This window comes from Nanorana parkeri, unplaced genomic scaffold (assembly GCF_000935625.1).
Source record: "Nanorana parkeri isolate BGI_ZX_2015 unplaced genomic scaffold, ASM93562v1 scaffold496, whole genome shotgun sequence".
Lineage (NCBI taxonomy): Eukaryota > Metazoa > Chordata > Amphibia > Anura > Dicroglossidae > Nanorana > Nanorana parkeri.
In genome coordinates this window covers 710,509-728,518 of record NW_017306764.1, presented here as the reverse complement: position 1 = coordinate 728,518, position 18,010 = coordinate 710,509, and the positions used below count along the sequence as shown (strand labels likewise).

Genomic DNA, 18,010 nt, shown 5'->3' with positions numbered 1-18,010 from the left:
ATGAACTTCCATTTTATTTGTATTTTTTTGTTTAGATAGATTATCTATAACTTACTAAATACGGCATCTTATCACATACATACAGTATGCAGAAATGTGATGCTTCATGGGGTGGCAGGTTGTGTATACTGACCCGTCATTCAGGACCAGATTCAGAGGCCACTTTATTGTGTCACACTGTAAGACGACCATTCTTCATGGCCACATCATTTTATACATCTCATAAATATAATTAAATGTACATGTAATTAAAACACTATGATCCAAATGTTCTCTATATGCAGTGGTTAGATAGTGAAGCAAAGGACAGTTTGCCACTTATTTTCCATATTTTGCCTTTCCCCTATTAGGTTCAAATGTATGACTTCAGGTGAAATAGCTGATGTCAACTTCATAAAAAGTATATCCTTTTTAGAATAACCTATAGCATCCAAACAGATAGTAGTCTGTCTACTCAAAGGTGCTGTAAGGTACACTCAGACTGGATGCAAACCAGTGCATGATATATGACCTGTTACAGGACCACTATAGTGAAATATATTGTAGTATGGTGACTGTATGGGGTTAATACTTGTAATTATAGTATTCCGTATATGAATTTATTTTATTACCTTACACGTTTTTATATTTATCTTTTAATTTTTCTCCACATTTACATGCAGTTCAACCTATCCAGCACAAGGGGCAGTTATAGTGTTTGGGACAGAGGGTATGCTTAACGGTCACCGTTCATTCATATGGATTAGGCCCATTTAGGCCTATGTGTTGCAGTAGCACCCACATATTACCACACATTACTGCAAAGCATTTTAATGAACAATCCATATTAATAAAAAAACTATAGTGGGGTTTAACAAAAAATATGAAAAAACACATTGCTGTAACTGCATAGAAAGTGTTAGTTGGAGTAGGGCTTTAATTTGTTTGTCACCTTATTCTATTGAAAAATAAATTTCTGTATAAAGCGGTTGAAATTCAGACAGTATGTGGCCCTATCGCTGCCCCTCTGCCTTTTGATCAACTATCGTCGATGGAGCCGGTCTGAAAATTTAGCTGCATTCACTGTCCACATATTCTGTTATCTGTTTTGCCAGAGGAAGGGACTTTGCTGTTCCGAAACGTCGCTCTGATGATGTGCCACCTGTGAATTCAATAAACATTGGCTTTTCTACAGTACATGTAACTAGAAATCACAGGGCCCCATAGCAAAATTTTGAATGGGGCCCGGGGATTTCTAGTTAAAGGAGAACTATGAGGTGAGTGCTTCTCACTCACCTCATAGTTCTAGCCGACCTGTGACAATGAGACTGTCACAGGTCAGCTCGGTAGATCGGGAGGTGAGCGACACATAACGGTGTTCGCTCACCTCTCGAGCTCCGATCCTCCAGCGCTGACTGGCGGAACGGACGGGGGAGGGGGCGGGTACAGCTGGCTCTGCATCTAGGTAGGCAGAGCCAGCTGTCAGTCACGCAGCTGGGCGGATCCAGACATAATTGTCCGGATCCGCTTCAGCTGCGGCGTCTTAGTATACTGCGAGCAGCATCGCGGTATACTGAGCCTAGGGTGACGGGAGGACGCTAGTTTGTGTCCTCCCGTTACCCTAAGGAGATCTCCCGCCTCCGAGCCTCCAGCGCTGACTGGCGGAACGGACGGGGGAGGGGGCGGGTACAGCTGGCTCTGCATCTAGGTAGGCAGAGCCAGCTGTCAGTCACGCAGCTGGGCGGATCCAGACATAATTGTCCGGATCCGCTTCAGCTGCGGCGTCTTAGTATACTGCGAGCAGCATCGCGGTATACTGAGCCTAGGGTGACGGGAGGACGCTAGTTTGTGTCCTCCCGTTACCCTAAGGAGAACTATGGGGAAAAGCCTTAACCCCATAGCTCTCCTTTAAGCCCACCTGATAACATAAACAGCCCACTTGAGAGTGACCCTGCAGAGCCCTCCATAGACACTCTATGGTGGGCTCTGCAGGGTCTCAGGTGGGCAGTCAAGCCCTCTTACCTGTCTGCTCCGATCCTCTGTCAGCCTCCTTCTCCTCCACGATCGCTTGCGGGCCCCGCCTCCACCGTCACTGGGCCCCACCTGCTCGATCGACATGCCCCACCTCCCCATTGATAAGCCCCACCTCCTCGATCACTGGGCCCCGCCTCCTCCATCTCTGGCGACGACAGGCCCAGCCGCCTCCTCCAAAGCTGCTGGTTGTCACCGACTCAGCAGCGGCAGTGAGGAGGAACGCACCGCTGCACATGTGAATAGCGGAGCGTTCCTCCTCACAGCCGCCAGTGACAGCCAGCAGCCTGAGATGCCAGAGCGACCCAGGCGGCCCGCACGGCATCAGGGGGATGTCCTGGCTGGGCCCCCCTGTGCACTGGGAACCCATAGCGGCCACCTGGGTCGCTATGGTGATTGTTACGCCACTGCTCGTGACCTTCTTTGTATTCTTTTTACTTATTTTGCCGAGGCATCCGCGGTCATTTCAGCACCCTACAATTAGGGTTTTTTATCCGGTCAGGAGTGTGATGGGTGTGTATGTTATTTGTCCACATATTCTGACAGCAGCACACCGCCACTGTCAAAGTGGGCTGAACAAAAAAAAAGTGTTTGACCAGCCAAAGGCTACCATGTCCAAAGGGTGACAATGCTGCTGTGCACTTTCACTGCAGAACAGTGTTGTCATCCTTCTGCAGGAAGTGGGAAAATAACTACAGACAGGATGAACAAGTAATAAAAAGTATGGGGGGGGGGGGCTCAGAAGATCAAAAACGCCTGTATGTAATCTGTAAAGCATGCATGTAATCTTTTATTTTGATAAAAGTTGCACTTTAAAATACTACATATACCCCCTGTACAAAATAGGCACTACATCAAAAGCCGCATTTTTATTAAAATAATTATTGTCTTTTGAAATGCACATTCAATACATTATCTTTTTAATACAGCCTTTTATCTAAAGCTTGTAATGCATCCATATCTTTTTGCTCAGCCTTCAAAAGATAGTCAACAGGGAAGTATAAATTGTGATATCTGTGCTGCCACCTGGTGGACATATTTGTGAACAACTTCCAACAAATGCTAGAGTAGAGAACACACAGACGCGGACTTCTTTTCAAGATATTTTATTGTAAAGGTACATTAAAAAAAATTACACAGAGACTGAAACCATGAACGAATGCAGAAAAAAATGCTCTGAATGAATGTGCTTGAAAAGGCTCTTTTTTGTGCTCTATTGTTTAATGTGCTGTGACAACCAAGTAATTCAAAATCCCTGTCTGCATCCTCTTTCAGAAAAATGCCAGTGCTGTAATTAGCTTCTAAAAATTAAAAAAGATGGATATACATCTATAAATATTTTATACTCTGTACATTATTGCATTAGAGGGCCACAAAATAACGTGACCTTTATTATAACAAAGAAAAACAGCTTTAAAACAGAACATACTTTATAAACTCCCCAAACTTTTAATTATTTGAATTTCCCATCTAAAGAGCTATTTTTTTTAAATCATCTCTCTTTGTGGGTATAAATATTTTCTGTATATTTCGAGCTATTTGACAATATCCTAGAAGATTTATGAGAAAAGCAGCAAAATAACAATCTCTCTTTAGGGCAATATAATATAATATGGCTTTTCTAGTTTGAATCATCTATCAAAACAGAAACGGAATGAGGAAAAAAACAAACAAACACTGTATCATAGCTGAATTGCCTCCCACTGGTTAAACACCATCTACATTCTAGAGCTAAACAAGACACAACATTACTTGGATATATAACAATATTATGCATCCCCATGTGGACTCTACAAGTTGGTCACAGAGAATAATACTTTATAGTAGCCATTGATGTGGTGTTGTCCACAATAAAGCACTTAACATTTTTTTTTTTTTTTTTTTTTGTAGTTTATGTATTCCACACTTCAAGAAGGACATTTGGATTCCAAACAAGTATTTACACCAAAGGACTAGGAAGAACCCATTTCAAGTCTGCCAGGAGGAAAAAAATAAAATAATAATGATAACATATGTTTTCTGTACTCAGATCACAGACAAGGTCGCAAAAACAATCCTATGTAAGCTTAGAGCTTGCTTTTCACAACACATACTATACGCGTTTCAGTGATTGTGTTCACCGAGCTTTTGCTAATGGCAAAAAAAAATGGCTGAAACTGTGTGCTCTCTGATTATGGTTTTTCGAGACGGCCCTTTTCTGTTTAGAGAAGCAACAACAGTGCAAAGAGTCTTTACGTAGCTGAAGAGTCGAGTCCTTTTGTCTCTCGTATGCGGTTTTTATTTTGTTCTTTGCAGCTAATATGGTGCAAAAAGTATGGAGGCTGTGGTGGCACGAATAGAGCCATGGGCTGGCCTTAGAAAGGTAGGCGCTAAGCCTGACCCCTGAAACAGTGAGTTGTGGGGTCGAGGTGGTAATGAGATTGCAGACGTTACAGCAGCTGCCAGAGGCGATGACAGGAAGGCCGGAGTTAAAGGCTTGAGCATATCTTTCTGGAATGCCAGCTTTGCCTGAAAAACAAACCAAAAAAAAGAAGTAATTAGATTTTTACTACATACATTTTCTAAGTTTATTAGTTGTAAATTGTCTCATGATTACAATCTTTCCAAAGACTACAAGAGTGACTGTAAAGGGTCATTCTCTCAAAATGAAACCTTATGACTGCAAAGGATCACTCTCTCCATACATAACCTTATGACTGTAAAGGGTCACTCTCACCAAACATAACCTTATGACTGTACAGGGTCACTTTCTCAAAATGAAACCATATGACTGTAAAGGGCCACTCTCACCAAACATAACCTTATGACTGTAAAGGGCCACTCTCACCAAACATAACCTTATGACTGTAAAGGGTCACTCTCACAAAACATAACCTTATGACTGCACAGGGTCACTCCCTCAAAATGAAACCATATGACTGTAAAGGGTCACTCTCTCCAAACATAACCTTATGACTGTAAAGGGTCACTCTCTCCAAACATAACCCTATGACTGTACAGGGTCACTCTCTCAAAATGAAACCATATGACTGTAAAGGGTCACTCTCTCCAAACATAACCCTATGACTGTACAGGGTCACTCTCTCAAAATGAAACCATATGACTGTAAAGGGTCACTATCTCCAAACATAACCTTATGACTATACAGGGTCACTCTCTCAAATTGAAACCTGGTGACTGTGAAGGGTCACTCTCAAAATGAAACCTTATGACTAAAGAGTCACTCTCTCAAAATGAAAACTTATGACTGTAAAAGGTCATTATTTTGAAATAAAAGGAAGGTAAACCGTATGACTGTAAAGAGTCACTCTCTTGAAATAAACCTTATCACATTCAAGGGTCACTCTCCTGAAATGAAACCTGAAAATGTTATGCTCAGCTGGCACCATGTTCCAAAACAGAAATAGCTGTATAGAGAAATACACTGAAATAGACACATGCAACTCAATTGTTATCTGCAGCCTTAGAACCAAGTCTGTTTGCCATTGGGTCAGCCATAGTCCATGTGATCTCCTAAATCTTGCAGCAAGAGATTTTCTGAAGTTATAAAAATCTTTATTGCTGAACACTAATTTATTTTACTACATCAGGAGCTCCGATGAGTGGTTCTGACATTTACAGTGGGGAGCCGCAGAACTATGATGGACACCAGTTCTATTGTTGTGCCTCCACCCCCTCCCTCTGCTGTGCCATTTACAAAGCACAGAACAGCGATGATGCTGTGGATGTGCTTTGTAAATAGCACAGCAGAGGGAGAGAGTGGAGGCATAACACCAGAACTGGTGTCCATTGTAGAGCCTCGAAGTGTAGTCCCCCGCTGTACATATCAGAATCCCTCAGCAGAACTTAAAGAGCTCCTATAGAAGTTAAAAAAAGAGTGTTTATTTGTGAATGAAATATTAAAGAAAAAAACAATAAAAATAGCTGAACTGGGCTTTAAAGTGGCACTAAACTCAGGAGTTAAATCCTAAAAATACATTTAAGTACCTTAACTATTAACACAAATGTATCTTAGTTGTGTATCACTCAGCTGTAGATCCTCAAATCATCTCTGAATTGGTGCCGACACTGTCCTTCCTTCTGGAGGTTGGCTACTTTTGTTCCCCATGTTGTAAAGTAGCCACCGCTCCAAGCTCGCTCCTGTGATGGACTACAATCTCACATTCAGTTTACTAATTTGTATTGAGACTGTAGTCCATCACTGTCTTTAGTGCTCAATGTTTTTTTTTTATTCCTCGACAATGTAAAGATGGAAAGTAAAAATAAATTAGTGTTCACATTTTCTCATCACGTTTTACGTATAAAATTAGCTGCCTGTGACCAATAGTCTAATAAATGCCACGTGAAGTCTAAATGTTGCTCAACTACAATATTTAATTATAGCTCTTAAATGAAGCAATTATCACTTGCTGAATATCGCAGTGAAAATAATGTAATTAATGCACTCTGCTTTTAGTAGTAGAGTATATTTATTCTTTTTTTTAATAATCCACAATTGAATCAAAGCGAGCATTGTTTATACTGCTTATATTTTGGACAGATAAATGTGATTTGGTTAAAGAATAAATTACATTTTAATGAAACCCTGCATTGAGATTTTATGGGGGCCACCAATACTGACCTCTCCTCAGAAAGTATAGAAATCTAGAGACAACCAGTTAACTAGTATTTTTAAAAGGACGTCAGAAATTTCCCCCCCATGCTGGTTTTCAGTATTTGATTAATTGCTTCAATATGTAACCTTCCAGTTTTCCCTTTTCTTTCCTTTTCCTTTCCAGAAATCTGCCATTAAAGTAACCTTGTCCGCACAGGGTCACTTTTGGTGGTACAACATGCCCAGAATGAAAGAGCCACTATACTTACTTCTCCAGCAGATCGTTTGTTGACATACAATTATTTGCCTATCCCTGGCCCCTGCAGGTATTCAACCGGCCGGATGGGTCTAATGCCTGTTTCCCCCACCGCATGCAGTGGTTACTCCCACCGGCTCGTATGTCCTGTAGTGCTGCATGAGTCGGGGGGAGAAACCACAGTGTGTGGAAGGGGAGCAGGTATTCTGAACATGTAAAAATGTGGATTACTTCCAATGGCTGGGAAAAAGTGAAGAAGCGGCATATCAACAACTGGGCCTCCAGAAAGGTACATATAGTTGAGCTGACAGGGTCACATTAAGTGTCTTGCAAGTTCCTTTTTCCTTTTGTTTTCATGTCACTGCAGTCTTCAGGGAGCTAGACTGTGTTTGTGAAGATAAATCCATGTGCATGCTTCTGAAAGCTTGCTCCCCATTGACATGCACTGGTCACATGAGGTGAAATGAATGCCACACAGTCAAGGTATTCAGAAAGTATTCTTGAGCAGAGCAGGCTACTTTTCTCTGTAAATGATAACCTGGAATTCTGAGACTGACTATGAAGGTCAAGGGGTCTCAAACACAAGCCATACTAATACACATTCCTGACCAACAACAGAGAAATAATGCACACCCTAATCATTTTCTATTACATTCAGAATGACTGACAATGACTAAAGCATCTTCTTTAGGTTTCAAGGGATCATAGGAAGACTATGGCGCTGATGTATAAAGTATCTGCTTTAAAGAAAAGATTCCTTTATAAACCAGAAGGAGGTGTTTTAGGAATGTGCTTAGCTTTACTCTTCTGAATGGAATTTAAAAAAACATAAAAAAAACTGTGGAAGTTAGCTGACTGGCTCTCATCCAATCATAGAGCTCTCTGCTGTCATAAGCAGAGAGGACTTTGTAAACAACGCAGGCTCCACACCACAGCATGCATTTTATGAATGGGCTAGAAAGTGCAGAGCAGTGTGTGTGCTTCCGCAGAGTATAATTTGAGAGTGAATAGTGATATTTGCTCTGCGTTAGGAACTGGCTCCTATCAAATGCCAATAATGTGAATTGGGTAAACTTTCCGTAGATAAATCGGATCAACTTTCCATGTTTAGCAGAGTGCCACTGGTACTTGAACAGTACTGGCAGTTTCCAGAATGATTTTTATTGCTGCCTAGAGTCCGTTTTTACAGCATACCTGTTATAAACGAGGCTGCTATTGGTGGGCTCCTTCTGAAAAGGAGTTGCTTGGCTGTATCTGGGTTCAACTTAATTACAGACCCTAAACAAGCATGATGCAAATGAGTCTCAAGTATCTCTATACTTGTCCTTGGCCAGAGTCTCTGAAAAAGGTGAAACCAAAGCATTAGGATGACAGCCAGGGAATTTGTATCCATATAAAGAGCGGTCAGCAATGGCAGCCTACATGATTTTCTCATGAACTGTGAAGTATGCACAATTGTGTAAAAAAGTTAAACATATTAGTTTAATACTAGGAATAGTAGACTACTATTAGTTTAATTGTTTAGCAAGTAAGACTGATAAATGGGAATGCCAGCACACCCTTTGATGACCACCCTTGCCAGCTATGTATATCTAAGAAAGCTATATAACAATTCAATTAAAAAAACAAAAAACAAAGTACAACCGATTTGCGAAGAAGATCACTTAATAAAACATATTAAGAAATGTAGTTTTGCGCTTACAAAATTCATGGTTGAATCAGGCCCATCACATATTGTTTTTAGGTAGTATCACCAAGGCACCATAGACCCTGATGAAGGAGTTGATATAGTTTATTAAATGATCTTCCGTGCAATCCAATACTTTGTGGTTTTGTTTTTTCAGCTTAACTATATAGGGCTCTTATTTATGATTCATTGTGCATGTTATATGCTGGAGTGAGAATAACTAAGGCCATTTTGGAAGCCTGATGAGAGCTGGCAATCACATTGCTAAGAAATACCAGGCATGACACTGGGTGACTCAGTAGTGATTGCTCACTGCTCTCACATTATCTTCTAAGAGTTCAGTCCTCCAAATGCTGCGAGTCACTGCTTGTTAGTTTCAGTCACCTCAAGGATCTGGCACTTTTATTATATAGCGTTGATTAAAATAACCTCACCTAGCAAACAGCAGAAAATGAATGGGACCTTGAATTTAATTATGGCCCCTTCCTGACCTGTCTGAAAAGGAGCTGAAGTAGGAAGATAGGCCCTTTTCTCATATAATTGCAGAGGGTTTACTTGGCTCTTCTATCTGTTGCCCTCTGCTGTAGCCTGCCATTACTAAACATGTTAAAATATGACGATGTGATAAAGCCGGGATTCATAGTTCACACTAGGCTAAATGTTCTAACAAACAGACACAGCTAAGCACTCCTAAGGTCAAGATATCAAAATCAAGTATGCCGGTCCTGTATATTTACTCTCAAAGAGCACTGTATAAATCTGAAAGAAAAAGATGGAGGAGACATGGCTAGTATTCATCCAATTTTTCCCTTTCTTCTCTCATTAATAAGATATTTTTTCCAATACATGACAACATACAAAGGGGAAGATCTCCAAGCAATTGAGAGTGTTTGAGAGTACATGTGAGCCTGCACGGGATCTTGTGTGCTTTTGATGCCACATATCATACATAAATATATAGCTTAATAATAATAATAGCTTGCAATGCCAGGCTGCTGCAAACAAAGCGAGCAGAGTTCTTGCTTGTATTTTTAAAAAGGGAATTTACTGTAAAGACAAATCTAGAATTTTACAACTTTATAGATCGCTAGTTCGACCTCATCTGGAGAATGCGGTCCAGTTTTGGTCACCAATACACAGAAAGGATGTTCTTGAGCTGGAAAGAGTCCAGAGAAGGGCAAACAAACTATTTAAGGGGATGAAGGACCAAAGTTATGAGACAAGGTTACTAAATTTAAACATGTTCACGCTGGAAGTGAGGAGATTATGGGGGGATATGATTTCGATGTACAAGATGTTCAATGGGGATAGCAACATCAGCAATAAACGTTTTACGGTAAACTCCATAACAAAGACTAAAGGCCACCACCTAAAACTGGTGGAGAAAAGATTTCAGCACAAGGGGTGAAGGGGATTCTTCACAGTTAGAGCGGTTAGGGTTTGGAACTCGCTGCCGCAGACAGTGATTTCAGCTGAGAGTATTGAATCTTTCAAAAAGCACTTGGACGATTTCCTCAGAGACCATAACATTCAGGGGCACAGGTACTCTTAAGTACAAGTACACACAGGGACGCATACACATGCAGAGTCACATGTATACACGCAATGGGTTGAACTTGATGGACTTGTGTCTTTATTCAACCTCAAATACTATCTATATCTTGTTCTTGGCCTCCATTATTTTGTAAGTTAAAAATGCTAACTATTCCCAGTTACAGGCCGGCCTCGATACATATTATCATACATAACAGGTTTTCTGATATGCATAAATAAAATGCTTCAATAGTACTAAACCTACGCATATTGTGCAGATTACCTATTTTACAACTTCTCCTACTTCCATTGTCCTATAATCTTCCCGTATGAGAAGACCAAACAGAGGAGCTGACTAGGAGGACAGACAATTCCTTGGGAGGGAGATCTCTGAAAGGATCCTAAGAGAAGTACTTTCTGACCTCTGTATACTTAGTGAAGTCAGAAAGCACTTCTCTTAAGATCCTTCAGACATTCCAAGGAGTCACCTGTGATTCTCCTAGTCAGCTCCTCTGTCAGTTCTTCTGACATGGGAAGATCAAAGGAAACATTGTGCTGACTTATTGAAGCAGTATGTGTCCCTTCCCCTGTGAGTGAGATCTATGAGGGATCCTTGGTGGTTTAACAAAAGTGCTATGAAAACTCTGTATACTTAGGCAGGTTGCTACATCTGGTAAGTTGCTAAACAAATGAATACATTGTCAATCAATTGAATTGAAGTAAGTGGGTGGGTCAGACCAAGAGTCTGAGACACCCAGGTTCACCCAGAACAGCGAGAGGCAACGTTTACTTTTTATCTCACTGTTCAAGGAAATACAGAAGGGGGTGTACACAAGCGGTGGCCAGGGGAATCACAGGCATAGCATCCTCCGGTCGTACTGAAAGCTTATAGAGGAGACTGAGCCCTCATTTATCAAGAAGATATTGCACGAAGGTAAGAGATGACCTTTAAAAAAAAAACTACATAACCTTTCTGCCTGGAATTCAGCTTTAGACCACATCTGTACTAGCAATATTAAGTGCAAAGTAAGACCAGTGTGTAATAGAAGGCACCAAAAGCTGTTTCAGCACATATCACCTTTGTAATATTTTTGCTTGTAGAGTGCTAACTTTCTGAGAGCCAAATATTTGGAGACTGCCCCCCATACAACAGTATTTGGACAAAGTGACTGATAACTGCCTTCTGGGAAGTAGTAGAGGACGTATGCATACTCTATAGCAGGTAGTTCAGGTTTTTGGAGAGGAGAGGCTCCAGTAGTACTTCTCAGCATACATGGTGCCTTCTTTTCAATGACTTGGTACACTTTTGGGAACAGACGTGAACCGATGCATAATCTAAGGGTGGTAGGATTCTGGGAAACGCCAAACTCGAACTCACTATTCTGTCTTGTGGTGACATATAAGTTAATGGGAGGAACCACTGAGTTGCAGTGGGTGCCTATGAGACTGACACTCACATGTCAGTTTCTCATTAGATTTCTGAGGACAATATCTCTTTAACAGAGTGTATTTCAATGGCATGGCCAAGTCAAAGACTTGCAATATTAGAAGAAGCAAAAAATCCACCACTGTTTAGCACTTTAAGCAGGAAGCAAAGTCTGCATATTTATTAAAAAATGCATAATAACAAATATGTTTGCCCTATGTACATACAGTACATAATTATGAACTATGCATATAAAAATTACTTAAAGTAGGCTGGTCTCCTTTGGTCTATATGTATGCCTAAATAATAACTGCAAATACATATACCTTGCCTTTGAAATATATCTAAAGCCAAAGGTTGTGAAACAGTAGAGAAGGGTTAGAAACCCTGTCTAACCCACTGGGGAGGCATAGCCTATGCTTGTCATAATGATCTTTCTCAATGGGACAAGTTTCAGTTCTCAACAGAACAGAAGGTGAGGGTAAATATTGCAATGGGGACACCTCCTCCTGCAACAGCTGTCTAGTAGGAGGTTTCACCTTACTATGGAGAGATGTCCTGTTACTCCCTACTGTGTCTTCAGGGCAGAAAGGTGATGGAAATCTCTCAAATATTACACAGACAAAAACAATTTTTAAATGACAGGATCAACAATAAACATTGTTTGGCTTAATATAAACTTTAAAGCAGCCATGACCACGTTTCACAAAGAACTTGGTGGTGTAGATCATATTTGCTTCCTAGAAAGACATACATTTGTCCATGGCCAATGGAGATGTGAAAAACATTTTTCTGGGCGAAATGAATGAGGCTATTAACTGATGAGCATTAACCAATGGGTTCATGACCAGAATGAATTGCATGTAAGTGTAATGTTCTCACTCTTCAAGCAGTGAACTGCCAGGCTGAAACAGAATGTACATTTCAAATGACAGCGGTGTTAGCACTTGAAAAGTACAGTGTTTCCGTGCTTGTAAAGACCTTTACTTTATTTCTAAATTGCAGAAGCTCTTTCAGCATGCCCTCCTATATTACAAGTCTGATTGCATCTTTTTTTCATTTTCTTTTAGAGTGCAGTTTGCTGCGGTGGGTTGCTGATTGGCGCACTTGACCCCTGCCGAGAGCACGGAGGAGTGGCTAGCCACAGTCAAAGCTATTATACATTCTTTTGCTATGGCTACACAATAAAGGACATTTTCTTCATTCTCCCAACTGCAGTGGAAAGTCTGTCAAGAGTATGTTTTAAACAAATTGCAGACCAGTATGAAATGCATTAGTTAATGTATTTTCAATGTAAGAAAGAGCAAGTTACGTTTTACACAATACAATTAGATGTGTATCAGCTCCATCACATATAGAAGTACAGCAGCTGCCTATACATTATCTGTGCTGAGTACACCTGATCCAACTATTATCAGTACTAGACCAGAAATACTGCTCTGCTGGTTAAAGAAATGTATATAAAGGGAAAATCAAGCTTTGTAAAAATGGTATAGTGTCTGAGTAGAATACACAGGGCCCAATAATAAATTATAAAGGGCCATTAGGGTGTCAAAATAATGTATGTGGAGAGACACTGGGGAGAATTAATAAAACCTGTCTAGTTCTATCTCAACTGGTGCAGTTGTCCATTGAAACCAATCAGCGTCTATTTTAATTTTTTTCTAAAATGAAAACAAATGCTGATTGTCTGTACTCCATTTAAGAAATGTTTCTTCAGACACCTTTTATTAATCCCCCACCCCCAGCTCTTCTTAAGCTCTTTCTGCTTAATTTTTCTGCTTTTCTGATATAGCCTGGCTTTATCCATGCCGAGCTGTCCAAAGTGACGCTTGGGGTGTTACGCTACTCCTAAGTTTTATAAAGCAATAACTTCTACAAATCGCTGTATTTTTATTGGGTTGTGCCAGTTATTGGTATGAATATTAAAGTGGAACTCCTGGATTTTTATACACACACACACACACACACACACACACACACACACACCTCCGTAGCTTACAAAAATGACATGCATACCTTTTTTGCAGTCTACAAGTCAGGCCCATGACATCACAGGAACCTCCTCTTCTCCTTGCTGTGATGTATGGGTGCGGGCATTATTCCAGGACTGAGCAGCACTCACCTAATGACATGTTAGTGCCACTCAGTCATGGAGAAATGTACGGCCAGCCTGCGTGATGATGCATCCCCCAGGTGGGCAGAACCTACTTATCTGTCCTGTTACTTATCTTGCTTATCATTCCTGTTTGGAGGAAATATGCTGCCTGAAGAATCTTCTTTCGGTAGTAGTGAAAGAGCTCACTGTATCGAGGTGGTTAGGGAAGGGGACGAGGGAGATTTTTGAGCAAGCAGTTAACTTGTACTTTAAAGTTCATATTCTTAACCAGCAGTAAAAGAGCTTATAAAATAAATCATCCTGCCCCTCTTTAGCAGATTGCAAAGGTGAAGTTATTCATTTCCTAAGATCACAGTTAAGTTTGGGCCAATGGAGGTTTCAGCCCGAGTTCTGGCTGTTAGTCATTCAGTGAACAGGCAAGCTAAATAGGATAATTTAATCACAAAATTAAAAAGTGCAGCGCTCCAAAATGTTTGGAAGTGTAAAAGTGTGCAAAATTGCTTTCATTGCACCATGAAATGAAAACCAGTGAACTATAAATAAAATGTTAGTTCAATAATTGTTAATAAAATACACGTAATCGATATATAATACTTCCAAATAGAAGTGTCCAAATCCTTCTTTTAAGAAAGAAGGCTGCCTGTGTTTTGACATTGTTAATTCACTTATTCACAATGCTTATAAATACAGAGACAAATGAGGTGTAAAATGGTATAAAATTCATTTCAGTACAGCGTTGCGTGACGGAATAAATGTCAAAGTACCGCAGCGCTGAACACTGAAAAATGGCCTGGCCAGGTAGGGGATCTAAACACCTGGTCTTCAAGCAGTTAAAGTGAGATTTCTGAATATGCAAATACTTTACTGTGCATGGTCTGGGCACAAGTTTACTTTGGGTTCAAATCAAGATCAGCACTGCCCTCCTGCTTTAAAAGCTTTCCAGCTGCAGCAGTCAACTGTTATTAAAGTTACTTTATCTTCTGAATCCTTTTAAAATACACTCTGTGCTTCTTTTCTAAAATCCCCCCTCTGCTAATACACCTGACACAATGTACCGAATGTTCTCTCTGAGAAAGCCAAGAGGAATGTGGAGAGGGGATTTTGAATACACAGGCACAAACTGACCCACATATTGCTATATGTGGTCACCATCAGGAGATGGGTGTTAAGAATGTCAGATGCCTTGTAGGAGAGAAGAGGATTCAAGAAGAGAGGTAAAATTGGTGCCACATGTTTGTGTTAAAGGGAGACTGTATTCCAGAGAGTTCTAAGACGAAGCGTGGAAGAAGAACATCTAACTACTGTATATGACAAAGACTGCCCAACTGTCCACATGTGTATGGCAGGACAGAAACATGGGGACAACTGGAGAAGCACCCAAACCTCAAAAGCATGATTAATTCTGGAGATTTGTGCAAAGAAAACTCGGGACCCCCTACCTTTGGAATGCTATGTGTGCCAAGCTGTGAGTAGGAGCAGCCAGGGGGTCAGCAAGGCATGACTGCATCACTGCAGTCATGCATGACTACAGTGACACAACTAAGCAAGAGTTTGCATACTTAATGACCATCTGGGGATGCCCCCATGAACAAAAATAAGACTTTCAAAATGTTAATCCATTTAGGCAAGATTATTAATATTACAGTGATTTCTTTTATATGCATACCTATGAAAGTCACTGAACATATTTTCCCCGAATTTGCTTGTGTGAAATATATTGCAGAGAGCCACTGTTGTGTAGGGTTCACATTTAATAACCTTGTCAGAAAAATGTCATCATGCTTATTTTAATTACTTCAGTTCATAGGGGGTTGCAGGCCAGCCCAGCAATATCTATATGCCCGCCTTAGATAAGCAAGTTTAGATTTAAATTGCATTCCAGTTTTTATTTGAAAGTAGCAGATCTGATCATGACAATTACGTAAGAAGTCCCCAAGAACCATACTGGGTAACACAAATCTAACTTGAGCTACTCAGTGTGAAGTCACAGTAAAGTGAAGGCTGGATTCACACTTTTGTTGTACATTAACACAAAGCGCGTTGATGTGCATGACTTTGAATGTGCTCCCTAATGCACTAAAACACATTAACCCATTTGAATGTGCTCCTTATTGCACCTTTAGGCTCCTCAACTACTTTAAAAGGGAACTATGACCAGATCTTTTATTGGCTTTAGTTCTCTTTTGTGTCACAAGAGGACATTTACCAATGTCCTCCTCTGACTCAAAACTCAGCAAATAGTAGGCTATTGATCACTATATGCTGACAGTGAAGAGCCGTGCTTCAGCCAGGAAAGATCCTGACAATACTGTCAGGATCCACCCCCCTGCCTGATTGACTGCTGGCTCTGCCTCTCTGGAGCCAGAGCTAGCTGTGTCCACTGAGATCGGGAACTGAGCGATCAGCGGTTTGTTATTGCTCAGTTCTCAATTTTTAGAGCCTATACAGCTGCAGTGTCGCACGTTGATTATAACTATTGGTATGCGTGCATTTCACTCTCGCCATAATTCTCCTTTAATACATGATACATCCATGATGTAAAATTCACATAGCACTGTGGGTTTTCTAATTAGACAACACAGCAGAATGTGTTCACTTTGCTGACCCTAAAATGTTCCCATCAAAATGTTCATTTCACATAACTTAAATATTGCTCACATGCACAATAATTCGAAAGAAGAGAAGAAGCTCAGTGGCAGCAGCCAACATATTTTTTCTTAGTATAGGTTTCCCTTAAGTCATGATCACTTACATAGATCTACTTTTGAGATTTTTAATGTACATATGAAAGTGAAGGTTAAAGGCAAATTACATTTGTGTTTGCATAAGATTTTAATTTTATTAAAAAAAATTATTTACGGGGCACCTTATTGTCACTATATTCACACAGTATGCTGTTTTTTCTAATAAAAAAAGCCCAGCACTACCTTTATGTTTTTGGTTAATCCACAGTTAAAGCTGAACTTGATTTTAGATGTCTAAAAAAAACAACTGAATGCAGTTACATATTAATTGAAAATAATGAATTATGTGTTACATAAACATAGGTAAATCTGTCTTGATACCAGCAATCAGAAGGTCAGCACTAGGAGCCAATCAGGTCTTTATATGCCCTATAAGGTGGTTCCATCCTATTACAGGGAACATGATTACACGATTAGAGAGTACAGGGATGTTCCTGCATTATCCAATCAGCAGGCCAAGGGGAGGAAATGATCTAATGAGACAGAAATTCAGCAGCAATTTTGACTTTCATCACACATCAGCATATCTGGGAACTTGTTGCAGCAGTGTCAACATTTTAACATTGCTGGATCATTGCTGAATCTGTGAAAATCTCTGAGATAGCCAGCATGTCGGGGAAAAGCAGTGTCGTTACTTCTCTGAGCTAGAAACTAAAGCGATAAGTTTATCCTGGGAAGGTGAGAGAGAGGTGCATGGTGTACTCTCTCCTCCTATAACTCATCGTGAGGGCCTGCACCTCCCCTATTCTCCCTTCAGTGATGACTCCACCATCTTGGGCATTTTACACTGCTGCTAGCAATGGAAGTCACTACCATGTAGATGAATGCCAACCACTGCCATAGAAAAGCATGTTGTTGGAGCCCCTTCACCCAGATCCCACTGTGTGAACTTTTGTTGTGTATGGTCCATGCTTCCGCCTTTCCTGTCTAGGCAAGAATAGCGTACCTCTAATTGCCTGCAGCCTCCTAGAATTGTAACTTCATGCATACCAGGAGGCTTCAGAGCAATCTACAGGACATTGCTTATGCGCCGCGGCGCTTCATCAGGGGGCTGGCTGCAAGAACCCGAAAGAGATACCCAACTCTCGATAATGTAAGGAAAAAAATTACAGCAGGACAACACTAGATTTGCTGGACATGTGAGAATGTGTTTTGAGGATAACGCAGGAAGCCATGTAGGGGGGAAAGAAACAAAAAATGAACACAGAAGGGTGAAGTTCCTCTTTCAGACCTAAAAGTTATTTGCATAGATTAAGTTTATGCAATAAATAATGTGAGAGGGTCAGCACTTTATCATGAATAAAATATAAAAAATGACTTAAAATGATAGAATCAATAAAGAAAAAAAATCTACTTACTATTTTTTATTAATAATAAAGTGCTGCCCCATTATTCATTCCCTAAATTTAATCTATGCAAATAACTGTGTGTTATGTATTTTCTCCATAGGCTTGCAAATGCTAATGTTCTATGAGGGTCTATGCAAATACCAAATTATGTTTATGAAATTAATAATGTGTAGACTATAAAAACAGTAAAACAGTAGTGTTTTGTTATATTGATTTTCATTTCACTGTAGAAATTGGACCTATACTTTAATCCCCTCCCGCTGGTAGTGCAATTTTACTACACCCACCATTA

At 40.3% G+C, this 18,010-nt stretch overlaps 1 protein-coding gene across 7 annotated transcripts in view; it reads right to left on the bottom strand.

Annotated features, from left to right (window-relative positions):
• Positions 1 to 3,501: 3,501 nt before the first annotated feature.
• The window catches only part of ZNF385B (zinc finger protein 385B), a 292,718-nt gene continuing 278,209 nt past the window's right edge, over positions 3,502 to 18,010 (bottom strand). For all 7 annotated transcript variants that reach the window (XM_018561049.1, XM_018561050.1, XM_018561053.1 and 4 more), the window contains one exon: positions 3,502 to 4,518. In XM_018561049.1, the coding sequence (XP_018416551.1) occupies positions 4,306 to 4,518 (213 nt within the window). In that variant the 3' untranslated portion in view covers positions 3,502 to 4,305. The remainder of the gene's footprint in view (positions 4,519 to 18,010) is intronic.